The sequence below is a fragment of the Athene noctua genome, chromosome 1, assembly GCF_965140245.1.
Source record: "Athene noctua chromosome 1, bAthNoc1.hap1.1, whole genome shotgun sequence".
Lineage (NCBI taxonomy): Eukaryota > Metazoa > Chordata > Aves > Strigiformes > Strigidae > Athene > Athene noctua.
The window spans coordinates 98925329-98938416 of NC_134037.1; the positions used below are offsets into that span (position 1 = coordinate 98925329).

The 13088-nt window shown below is 36.3% G+C and overlaps 1 protein-coding gene across 2 annotated transcripts in view; it reads right to left on the bottom strand.

Annotated features, from left to right (window-relative positions):
• PRKCE (protein kinase C epsilon) overlaps positions 1-13088 on the bottom strand; it is a 300873-nt gene that overhangs the window by 167140 nt on the left and 120645 nt on the right. Inside the window, exon 3 of one of the 2 annotated variants that reach the window (XM_074897081.1) lies at positions 7631-7673. The exons of the other annotated variant lie outside the window; for it this stretch is intronic. Within the exon in view, the coding sequence (XP_074753182.1) occupies positions 7631-7673 (43 nt within the window). The remainder of the gene's footprint in view (positions 1-7630; positions 7674-13088) is intronic. 2 annotated transcript variants of the gene reach the window in all.

Consider the following 13088-nt stretch of genomic DNA (forward strand, 5'->3'; position numbering starts at 1 on the left):
ATATAGAAGCAGTTTCTACCTGATTATTAAAGAGAAGCTGAAAATGTACATGCATGTAAGAACTAACATATACTAAGCATGACATAGTGCAGTGATGTTAATTTAGTGGTCCATTGTCTGCCAACTGTGCAAAAAAAAATGTTTGAAAAATATTCTAGCACCTGTATGTTTGTATCTCCATAATCCTGGTAATCAAACCAGGAAAATTCAAGTCACGGAATGAATTTACAAGGTCTAGCCTCAAACTATACAAATATGATTATAAATCAAAATCATAAAGGCAACACTAGAGCGCAAAACATCCTAATGGTGTTACAGAGAAGCAGAGTAATTCCAGATAGAAAAAGGTGTATAGTATTTTTTAAAAGTAAATACAGTTACAAGCGTCTCATGCCATTGAGTTTTGGCATCACTAATGAAACTGTCCTAAGTGGTACTGAAATGTGATGTAGGGATTTCTGTTTGATACCAAGTGGAAATAAAGACATGTTCTAAGGAGGACAGGTAGTGAAACAGCAAGTAATAATGGTGGACCACTGTTAGTCCATAACTCTGTGACAAGTGTGAGACACTGTCAGTGTCCAGTTGGACACCAACTTCAGTAGGAGGACCCTACAAGACGGCGAATGTAAGCTTGCATATTTGGTGACATTTGTAGCATCTCTGCAGTGTTTGGAAGAAGCAGAAAAGCCCTTCAGAAATCTTCTAGAAAAGAGCCATCATACACCCTAATAATAACAGTAACAACAACAATAATACCACTGTCTACTATATCCAAAACAAATACAAAAGAGAAGACTTAACCAAGTCTAGTCAGTCACACATTCTAGCAATGTTATTAAAAAAAAAAAAAAAGTTATGTAACATTATTCATTTGTAATTTCAAACTTCTAACTCAAAATTGATATGCCTAGTTTCCTCTGAACGTCCCTAGCACAGTTCTCTGCTGGCATGGGACTTGTGGCTGACAATTTTCAGCCACACTGGTCTCATTTCATCAGTGCTAGAGTAATGGTCAAAATAGGTCATATACTGGAAAACTAGTCACAGCAACTGCCTTTTTTTTTCCCCTCTGTTTTTCCATAAACAGCAGAGAAATTTGGCATTAAGCCAAATAATTATTTATAGACAACACTTATTTTTAGGTATTTATTTTAGTCACTGGAGAACAATTGCAGCTAAATGTACTTATTACTACCTGGAAATCTATTTTTTGAAATATCCTCTGTCAATGTAAATTTTGTCACTCTAACTGTATTTTGCCCTTTATGCGCATGCTGTGTGTATTAATCACATACATTTCCACCCCATCTGGAAGCTGTGTGGTTCTCCCAAGTAAAAGATGCAATCCTGAAGTCCCCCCCTTCATGTTTTATGTAAAAAAACCTAATTGCTCTGCATACTGGTTTTCTTAAGTAAATACCAGAATAAGAATCAAGTCTCAGGGTTTTGTACTATGACTTGAGTGAGCTGGTTGTTGCTAGTAGAACCAAGTTTCTTGCAAACCCTCTGCACAGTAACCTTGACCTAGACTTTCAATTCAGAGATGTTCATTTCCACTGCCAAATGAAAAAAGCTGGGGCTTCAACACCCTGTTTGTTGCTTACACAGGCAAAACAGCATGAAATTAAAATTGTGAACTCTCTTTTCACAGGCCAGAGCTCTTCTACTGAATTCACACTTAAAATTTCATGCTTCTGTCAGGGATTCTTCTCTTACTTTATAAACAGCAACTTTTTCTCTTTACATTTTCTTCATCTTTCACCTTGCCCTCTTTCATCTGACTAATTTGTCCCATGCTCAGGACAAGGTCTGAACTGACCTCAGTCTCGATACGTTTGGCAGTTATTTATTGACGTATGTTCAGGTCAACCTCTGCAAGGTAAGAAATTTTTGTTTACCCCTTTCTACTGACTGATAACCAAGACAGAGATTAGATGACTTTATAATACAACTACCAGTGCTTGTAAACTCTGTAACAACAATGTAATGTATTACAGCCAGCTCTTACATTTCAGCTATTAGCAGAGATTTTCAGAAGTTCCTATGATGCTTATAGGGCTCAGAGGGATGCAGCCACTGCATTGAATGCAGGCCCGAAGAGGCATACAACTGTGTGCACATGCACAAATCAGCTCAATGCTCATGACAACTCATAAAACCTTCCTGGTTCTTTTTCCTCTACAGAAAAGAGGGAATTGTAAGGTCAAAAAAACCCCACCCAAAACCCAACAAAAACCCCAGACAGACAAACAAAAAAAAACCAAACAGAAAAACAATTCAGAGATCAGCAGTTAAAATCAGTGAGTATGCAGGATGCCAGACAACTATCCCAGCTTTCTCAGGTTCAGGGTGCTACTGCAGTAGGTGAGAAGTGACCCATTGCCTAGCTTCTCATTTTCTTGTTTAACATTTGATATTACTTTCTATTGAAAAGGTAACATAATTCCTCACCTTGTGATTCACTGGTTTTACAATATTTCAAATGATTCAGTGACACAAGTGTCTGTAGAAGCAATGTGTGGGCAGAATGCAACGCAAGCCTTGTACAATTTTTTTCCCCTGCAAATGCCATAATGGCTTTTCAATTATTAATAACAACTTAGAATCTTCCAAAATGTTGTAAGGTGGTTATTGGACCCATACTCTACCTAGGCCATTATATCAAAATGCATCTCAATTCCCAATCTACCTCCCCGATACAATTGCTTCATTAATATTCATAAGATCCAAGAGCTTGATATTGATTACTGCTTCTAATGGACTCATTATGCAAAGTCATTGTGACCTCTGAAGCAATTCTTCTTTTGTAACTTATCTAGATGCTTGCTCAAAATGTTCTGAGATATTGGTACCTACACAGGAGCAAGCAGAGGAGGACAAAACACACCACAGCATCTTTAACTGAGGATACTCTCATAGGATGGACTTTTGCCATGCCTGTATGAGATGTCATACAACACTAAAAGCTCTGTCACATTATCTCCAACTTAACAGGAGCCCTTGTTATCACATAGCAGAAAGAAGTAGTTAATATTAACTGATCTTTATTAACATTTATTACGGAAAATCAATCTGATTGTACTGTAACCTCCTGCTGCAGTCAGCTGGGTTATTCTGATATTTACATAATATTGAGTTCCTGCTAACCAAAATCATGGCAGTTATATAACATCTTTCAATGTCATGGTGATTCTGCAAACAAAATATGTTCCATTTATCAACACCAAGGTACAAAATAAATGCAATTTGCAAAAGTTTCTAATAGCAAATCTTTTACTGTTTCATACATCCAACATTAACAGTGAGAAGCATTCTTCTTTGTAAAGATAGAACAAAACAGTACAACTATAGTGTGAATTCATCTTCTCAAAATCTAACTTTTTCTAGAATGAGATTCAATAAGAATTTGCATAAAAAACCCAAAACAAAACCACACAAAACAACAACTCTTCTTTACATATGTTAAGAAATTGGAAGAGTGAAAACAAAAGTTAGACAAATTCTAGAGCAGAAATTAGGAATACCATGTTAAACTAATTAAATAACCCACAAGAATAAATGACCTAGAAGGGAGGTGAGTACATTCACCACTTGGATTCTTAAAAAAAACCCTCTCTAACTTACAAACTATCATCTGAATTCAAGAATAATTTAGTAAAATATTATTGGTACAACTGCAGTTGTTGCATTACAGTTAACTATGAAGTTATTATTGGGAAGTTTTCTGCTAACTACTTTTGATTAAATCAAGATGGAAAAAAAACTAGTGCACATACTTTTTCAGGGTCATTCCCTTCCCCGCCCTTCAAATAATTTTTTTGTGGATCAATTACTGTATGTGTCAAAGTTACAATCATTGTCAGGTTAGGTCTCTTCTGCACTCTGATATAAAATTCTCTGTCAAAAAGTAATGTTATCATTCAAATTTGGATTTAACGTTGAAATGCACTCTGGAATAAAATTCTCTGTCAAAAAGTACTGTTATCATTCAAATTTGGATTTAACGTTGAAATATAATTTGAAAGCTCCCAAAATAATCTAAATATATCGTAAATATTACATATATACATATTTACACACAAGATTAGCACTTTATTCTGTTCTTTAATGTTAACATATGGTTAAAGAGTTTTAGAATATAACTGCATGCTGGTTTTGGACTTGTCCACTACGAGTGTATTAAAGCAGAACAGCTTTTGATTACATTGCTTTAATCTTCTTTACTGAAAATTAATCTAACCCAAATATAAGCTTCCTGTATTTCTAACAGCTTAGAGATGTATTTTCCCCTACACACACGTAACTGAAAATTTGAGTATCTTGAAGAGGTGAAACATTTTTAACAATCTGAGATCAATTCAAATTGTAAGACAAGAAAAATTGTCAGCCATAGTCAGAAAGTAGAAGCAATAGATTATTCTACCTGAGCACCTTAGCAAGTGCATGTACAGTTAATCTTCTTGGTCTAAAACATGACCCATGTAGCATTCTCATCTTTAGAAGGAAAATTAAAGCAAAATATAGGCATCTTTTACTCAGCCTTGATTTTTACATCTGAGATTCTTCCTAATTAAAGATGGCGCAAGATTAGAGCCATATTTGGCCTATTTTATGCAGTGCTATAGCTAGTTGCTTCAGAATTAGCTGAAACACACTTAAAAATGCTACAAACCAAAATATAGTTTGCCATAAAGCCTGTATTATTTTAATTCCTCACAACAAAGGTAAATCCACATTATGCTGGATAACCTTAAAACATGGATCCAAAAAAGTGATTTCCTAATTACAGTAATTCATAGGTATGCCATTCACATTTGGGCATGGCGTAAAAGCCCAAATTTTATCTTCATGTAGAATTTTCTATTTTTGGAGCAGTATGATCTAAAAGGACAACATTTTTCTCCAGACAGGGAACAAAATTAAAAATTCAAAGCACATACTGTCACAGTTTCACAGCTGAAATATCTGTCAATTAGCAACTCTGTCAGCAAAAACTTAACATTCAAAAATTTCAAAGGTAGAACTAATTAGGAAGCAAGCACAATGAACCAAAATGATATGATTTCAAAACTCTAAACCTTCACTTAGTATTTAGATGCACATTTGAAGTGAGAGCATTTACATGTACAAACTGGCACCACTGGTCTACAGAACTGCAAAAATTAATTTCCCAAATGTAACTAATATAGATGTGTTTGCCATTTATTGCATTATAGTCAATATTCATACTTATATACAAGAACACTGATGTATAGAAAGGATTGAATTCCAATATCCTTAACATGGCTTAGTCCCTGGTATCACAAGCAGTTATAAGGAATCCGCTAAAAGTATATGGAGGGTTTGTAGGTAAATCTTCAGCACGTGCTGAAGAAGGGATCACAGAGGAATGAACAAATTAGCAGCTATAGACAGGGAGAAGATGGGACCTTGCTCTTGAAGCCAATCCAAGGAAGGAAACAGCAGACCGTGACTACCTAGCATAACTATGCACTGCCTCCTAAACAGGGCAGCCTTGGAAGAGAGCAGTCAGCTGAAGGTAAGGTGCTACTCGCTCTTAAAGGATTCAGACTGTACCCTCAAAAATTTAACTTCACTACACACAAAAAAGCAAGTAGAGTTCATTTCTTTGTTTTTAAATTAAGTTCCTTACTTCAGTTTTTCAAAGTCCTAATTATTAGTCATTTTCCCCCCAAAGTAGTTAAGTGGGCCTATTTATCGATTATCCCTCCTAAAATCCTTTCTAACATTTGAATTCAAGGCACTTCATTTACATCATAAATATGTGCTAAAAATCTAAATAGTTGCCTTGTTTTCTAAATATAAACCTACTCTGTGTTTGCTTCTGATGCTACCATACCCTTAGGCAGGAAGGCTTTGAATGTTTGGGAAGCTGCAATGTTAAATGCTGCAAAAAACGATAGCTACATGAATGAAGTTGCCTGATCTGATTTTGCACCTGCCAGAAGGCTATCAGCCTCTCTGACATCTCTTCGAGATGTTCCATGAAAACCAGCAGAATAAAACCAAGACAGATATACACACTTTACAAATGGTATCAATAGGAATCAAGAGAATTTACAGTATACTTCAAGTTACAGTAAAAACTGTTTATGATGACCGCTGTTGTGGTAGTTCCATTTAACGATTAGGCAATCACTGACTAACCTATAACTCTTATTTTTTTCCTCCCTCTGGGAAGCCACGTATCAACATAAGTAATAAAGTTGACTGAAGAAAAGTGAAGTCTTGTCTCAGAAAACCTGAACAGCCTGCAACATGAATTCTGAGTTTAGTCCCTTGCAGAGGTGCTGAACACCTGTAAGATCAAGTTATACAGGTTCAGCTCTAAAACCCTGCCTATAAAAGCATCACAGCAATAAGCTGGCAAGGTCAAAACTGAGCTCTGAGGGCCAGCGTAAAACCAAACAGGATCTGCGAAAACTTTTCCAATGGAAACAACAGACTTTGAAAAGTTACCTACATGGCCAAGATCTTTCATCCATCTAAAACCAGATACTGTTATTACAAAGTACTATTTGCAGTCCAAATATAACAATTAAAAAAATAGAACTTATAACTGCATGACATAATATAAATTTATCCTGTTACCTTTAGTATAACATCTTCTGGACATCAAAATCATTTGGTCCTTTCAATAAAGGAGCTGTTTATAAGAAAAAGTAAAATCTAATAAAAATATTACTGTAAGTCACATAAATTCAGATAAGGTTGCACTGTGCAATCAGCACAACTATGACATCAGCACATCTGATTGAAAGAAATGTATTTTGCATGGATGCTTTTCAGTATACATTCAGATAGTTGATTAAATTTATTTTTGATAGTACTGTTAATCCTAATCTGTAAAGGTATCATAGAAACTTCATCCTGTGTCAATTTTTTTTTGGTGTTATCATAATATGCATGTAGCAAAGTAACAAATACTATTACAAAAAAAAGGATCAGAATTCAGCTAAACTTCAACAGGGAATGATCCAAAACCCCCTCAAGGATGAAGGTTTAAAGAACAGATTTGATGGTCTTGCTGGATGGATGCTCCATAGAAGAACAGGCTGGTTTTGTTCCCTGCAGATGGTTTTTTCCATAAAATGGACAGGTCAAAGCCCTAGCAACAGATCTGCTTCCTAAAGCTTTCAATCATCTTCTGCTAGGAATCAAAAGTACAGATCAGATGTTTGTGTCTTAGGATAATTTATTGAGTTCATGTGAGGTCTTCAAGATGGGGGTGGTGAATAATTCAGTGTCAAAGACTGGACTCTTACACTGAAATATGTGTTCTCAGTTCAGTGAAGCATGGTAAACTCTCAGACTATTAAGCCCCTCAGCTTACAAGAGTGCTAACAGGGGCACAAGCTTAGCTTCAGGCCACAGGCAAGAGAACAAACTGTCTAATCACCAGATCCATCCCCAACAGCAAAGTGATGAATCAACAGCTACATGGTGAACAGAAGGGGACTGTTACAAATAGCCTGTTGTGCATTTAAATTACATTTGTTTTGACAGACTTGTGGTCAAAGTAATAAGCATTTTCTCAACAGCTCCTCTAAAGGGGAAAAAAAAGCGCTAAAAAACAGCAGGTGAAATAAATGGAGATACCTATGACTGAGAAAAGTGCTTTCCATAAACTCTGGAATTACCCAAGTCTGCTTTCCTACCAGTTTGAGATGAACTCTCTCTAAGCACTTCTGAAACCTCCACGAAGGTCCTCCCTTCCCCAGCAAGCCTTTTTTTCTTTTTTTTCTTTTTTTTTTTTCACTGAGCTTGTAAGAACATAATTGTCTTTGACACTTCTGCTCTGTCACATTTGAAATAAGCCAACAGGTTCCCAGAAGGAATAGTATCATCTTCGTTATGAAGGAGAGGACACAGAAAGCTTTGAAGTTGTTTCCAGGGAGAGTGTATGCTGGGGCATGGAGGAAAAATATTCTAAAAATCATGAGAGGCAACAAGCCCAAACAACTGGACTTTCCATGGAACATTTCTTTATCAATCCATCTGTCAAATTTTAACAAATTGTCATCATAGTGGTTTTGAATAGTATGTACCTGAGCATAAAGTGTTTCAGATCTCCTTTATGAGTTCCTATATTTAGAAGAGCAAAAAAACACCAGGAAGTTGCTGTTCTAAACTCATCTTGTTGAAAGCAAAGCTGAATGGAAAGACTATTTACAAGAAATACAGTTTTAAAAGTCCCATATTACTTACAGAGGCTTAGGTATGATCACTAATTTATTTGTTCATTTATTTATTGAGATTGACAAAAACCCTTTTGGAAAAATGGTTGGGAGGGGAAATAAAATTTTTGACAAAACTCTGCATTACTTTCAGAAGTTTCTATGCAAGATATATTTTTGCCAGAAAACTCTTATAGAAAGAAAAAAAAATATTTCCTGTCCAGTTTTGGCATGTTGCCTTTCAGTGACCAATAATAATAGCCCAGTAAGAACAGAGAGCAACACACAGGATCCAAGTGTTTCCTCCAGGTGCACCTGCAGATGTCCCCTTCCCTCATACTGTCTCTCCTGAATCTCATCTTTGGATGATAATTTGAAATAAATGCACTTAGTTTCATCACCTGGATCTGATTTTCTCAGCATTTCTATTCCCTTCTGTAGTTTATTCCATACGGAAGAGAGTTCTGCAGGGAAATAATTGAGACAAGAAAGTATTGTTTTATCTACAGCTCCTGTAGGAAATTTAACATAAGCCTAACAAAATCACACATTTCTGAAACCGAAAACAGATACAAATGAGAAAGCCAACTTAAAAGTAATCATTTAAAGGATCTGCATTTGCTATTAAGTGCTCCATAGAAATACACTGTTACGTTTCCACTTTGACTACTGCTGAATTTCACTGCCATTGACAATTTCTTCAGGCAACACATAAAACACTGCAACATGCTGCTAATTAGTTTTATTAAGTTTCATCACAGTGATCCTTGCTGAAGATGCATGGGTAAAAGGTGTCAGTCCAACTACACTAGAACTTCTTGCACTGGGCTTATAAAAGTGGTTTTGTTGAGAGCGAGGAGGAAGCGTGCAGCCTTTCAGCTGGATGACTCCTCTGCTAGGGCACCTCCCATTCCTGATTCCTGGTTTGCAGAATACTGGGAAGCAACAGAAGCAGAAACATGAATGGTTTGTTTAAAGTAAAACATCCTCCAACAAGAAACTCCATTGGGTTATCAGGCTTAGCAATTAGCTGAGCACTACAGTGTTACTGCATATGAAGGGATGAGACAGAAAGGCTCTCAGCCAAACATGAGAGGGGCATACAGCACCAGGAAACTACTGCAGCACAGAGAATCCTCACCTTCCACAAACACAAACTGTGAAACATTCTTACAATGATAGATACAAAGGTTTGGGTGAATACTTAGTGTTCTCCACTAACACTGCACAAGCTGTTAGGGTACAGTTGTCCAGAGAGGTGCCTCTCAAAACAGCAGCACCAATAACATGAAATGTTGGAGACACTGAAATCAGGCCACCTGATGCATTTCTAGTCACCTCAACAGGTTTAGATGGGGACTGCAGAATAACAGCCTCTGGATGTAGGTGCAAAACAGTTTTACTCCCATTATTCTGCAGTTTCTGAAACTTCATACATACAAGACCCAGACTATTCCACATTAGAAAAGTCATGCTTTCTTTGCCACCTTTCCGTCTTCAGTCTATTTTATACAATCTAACAATTCTACTATCTATAATTTCTGCCTTTTCTGGAAAATTATGCCAAATCTAAGTATATGTAGTATCGTGTTTGCTTATGCAATACCATTTCTCAACAAACAAAAGTCATACTGAAAAAAATTAACTATAAGCACACCTAGAGAGATCCACATGTAAACCAAATAACATAAACGACTTTAAAATTCCAGAGGCAGATAAAATTATTAATATTACCATTTGGAATTAGAGAAATGAGTTACAACTTCTAAAGACCCTCATGCCCATGGAATCCTGCTAAGAAATGCTGGTATAATATAGCCATTTATCCACTTTATTAACACCCTTCTGTACATATAAAGTTTATTTAACAAGTCATAAAATAGGTGGCTACAACACTGATGCAGCCCTAATATACCACTTCTGAGTACTTGGCAAATTAGCAAATTTCACATAGCATCTAGGGGCTCAAGATTTATAAATTATATGCTGTCTTATTCACATCCAAGTTAATTTAAGCAGTAACTTAACAGTAATAATAAAAGTCTATTTTTTCTTACATATTTTTTTTCAAAGTCATTACAGACAGATATAAGCAAAATAAAAACAATCACAGTTGTGTATAATTGTTGTTCCTTATACGTTCCATATTGGAAGACAGTGACAGGTTTATCTCCAGATAACAGTAACAAACAATCACAGATAATATACCTTCTCCATTTATAATTATATGTAGTTGGTTAAAATTTAATGGTGTTGTGTATGAGAGTTTTCAAGTATCTCACCAAGAAGCTAATTTATTTAGTCTGCTCCTATCAACCAGTATCTGGATTAGTGAGTGGAGTTCCGTGCTACATTCGCTCCTTTTCCTTTCAACTGACAAAGAGCAGCACTCTGAACTGCAAAAATACAACCTCATACACAGAATCACAAATCAAGTAAGATTACAAATTGTTAGCGAATTAGTAAGGGCTAAGGCAAGAAATCTTGTAAGTATATTGCATGCCTAAAGGTAAGACACAGTGAAATTACTTTTCAAGGAGTTGAATAAGTATCCAAATACAACTTTCTATGTCTAATTTCTTCTAACTGCTCAGAAATGAGCAAACAGTGGATGGAGCTCCCCTTCTTAAACTGTATCCATGCATTGGTTCTGAAGTCCAGTAACAAAATGACATCGTGAACAGTACACAGTTTTCTCTACCAGTATGGACAGTGTTCCAGAAATTGTATCTAAAGGTCAGAGAGGATTTCATTCCTCCACAGCTCAGTTCTCGTTCCATGTTGAATGTATCAGCAAGGGTGTTGTTTATAAGGATGGGGATTTTTTTTGTTTGTTTTTGATGTATCCATGAAGAATTAGAGCTAGACCACTAACTGATTTCACATAGGCCACCCAAGTATTCCCTCAATATTAAAAGCAGAATGAGATTCCTTTTAAAACTTTCAGATTTGCTTTTGTCTATAGTACTGATTATAATTTAACACAGCAAACCACCACAGATATAAGATTTTTACTGTAAATCAGAATAGAGGACTTCTGCATAAAGCAAGGACTATTTAAAGATGGGACAAACGCAGAGCCGTGATGGAATCCATGCATTGCAAACAACATTGACATCATGGTACAGTTCACCCCAGAGGGTCAGTTTTCCATGCCCTAGGCAAATGCTCAACTGCCTTTTATCAGCACTATTAGTCATTACCATGACAGCAATATAGGATGAAATCAGCATCTGTTACATTGCACAGTTACCTTAAATGCCATCCAGCCACTGAAACACAAAGGGCTGGAAAATTACTTGGAGCAATATTGTGCTTTTGCTTGTGCTAAGTGCATTTTTCAATTGATGCAAACACATTAAGACAGTTAATCAATTACAAATCAAAATCCATTCTCTGTACTATTAACAAATGCAACTTTGTTCAGGTGAAAGCACTGTGTTGAAATACTTTGAACTAAACATTAACGGTGTATGAATTCTGAATAACAAGAGCAAAACAAACCCCTCCAAGGACCTTCCCTTAAAAGTAATTCTTCCATCATTTAAAGCAATGTCTGTGTTGCTTTTCTTATAAATATATTTTATATTCTAACAATGTGTCATGGATGAATCCTAATCATCTGAAGTTCTCTCACAAAAAGAGTTAAGCAGTAGTCCAGGAAGGACCCATAGAATCGTCCTTGTACCTCCTTAAAGCATACATGCTGCCTATTTCAAATATGACCTTCTGCAGCTTGAAAGGATGTTTCAGCTATTTTCACAATCAGCTGCTCTCTTCTTCCAAGAGTTTTCAAGTAACACAGTGTGGCAATGGCACTGTCTGTATCTTACGCTACAGTGACTGGCATAAGGATAAAAAACTCAGCAAGAGGGAGCTACTTTGACACTCTACACTAAATCAGCAATGTGGAACATTTTATTAAAATACTGCACTAATTAGCATCCTTTCATTAACCTGCTGCTTCTTCTCTTTGTGTCATGCAGGTGAGACATAGGATAAAAGACCTGCACATGTGCAACCAGCACATTAGCAATCCCCACTTGCCCTGTGTCAGTAAGGATCACAGCGTTGGATCCTGAGAAGAGACTCAGTCTTAATTCAATAGTTTTAAAATGAATCACTTTCATGTCAATATTACTGCATGACTTTATATCCCAAACTTGATTTTCTTCTCCAGGAGGTCACAGGTGAAGCATACTCTGGGTTCTAACACATCTCTGAAGCGACAAAGTGTTAATGGAAACACTAAAAAGACTGCCTAGTGCTGATCCTATGGGAGAAAACCTGCACGCCAGATCTTTGTCTTAGCCTTCATCAGCAGCTGACAGGTTAGGGAAGTAGAGCAAACCAGAATCTGCACCAATCACTTTTCTTCTAACCTGACAGAACAATTTGATGCATTTCCTTCATCTATGTATGCAATTCAGAAATCCATATTTTAAAGTTATCGCATTTTATTTTCAGACTATTCAGAAGTTTTGATTTGAAAATACAATAGGGAGCATATAGCTGTTAGCCCTCCTTTAGGGAGCTCAACTCAAGCTGCAGTGCCCAGCTCCCAGAAAGCAATGCTGCCTTGTAATCTTCCATAGTTAGATGGCCTAAAGCAAAAAGGAAAGCACTTGCTAATAGCTGGATGCTCTAAGGTACTGCTGTTTAGAAAAAAACCCAACACCCAGAAATATTAACATTTCTAGTGACATTTTCCTCTAGAATCAGAAAAATGCTTTCTTATTAACAAAAAGGATTTAAAAGGCTGCCATCACATAGCATCAAACATACAAGTACCTATTCATTTTATATAGCTTTTTTCCTCACAATGCCCGACTGTCTGAGTTTAGGCTGGTACCTTGGGCATCATCAGAATTAATCTCATCTCCAACG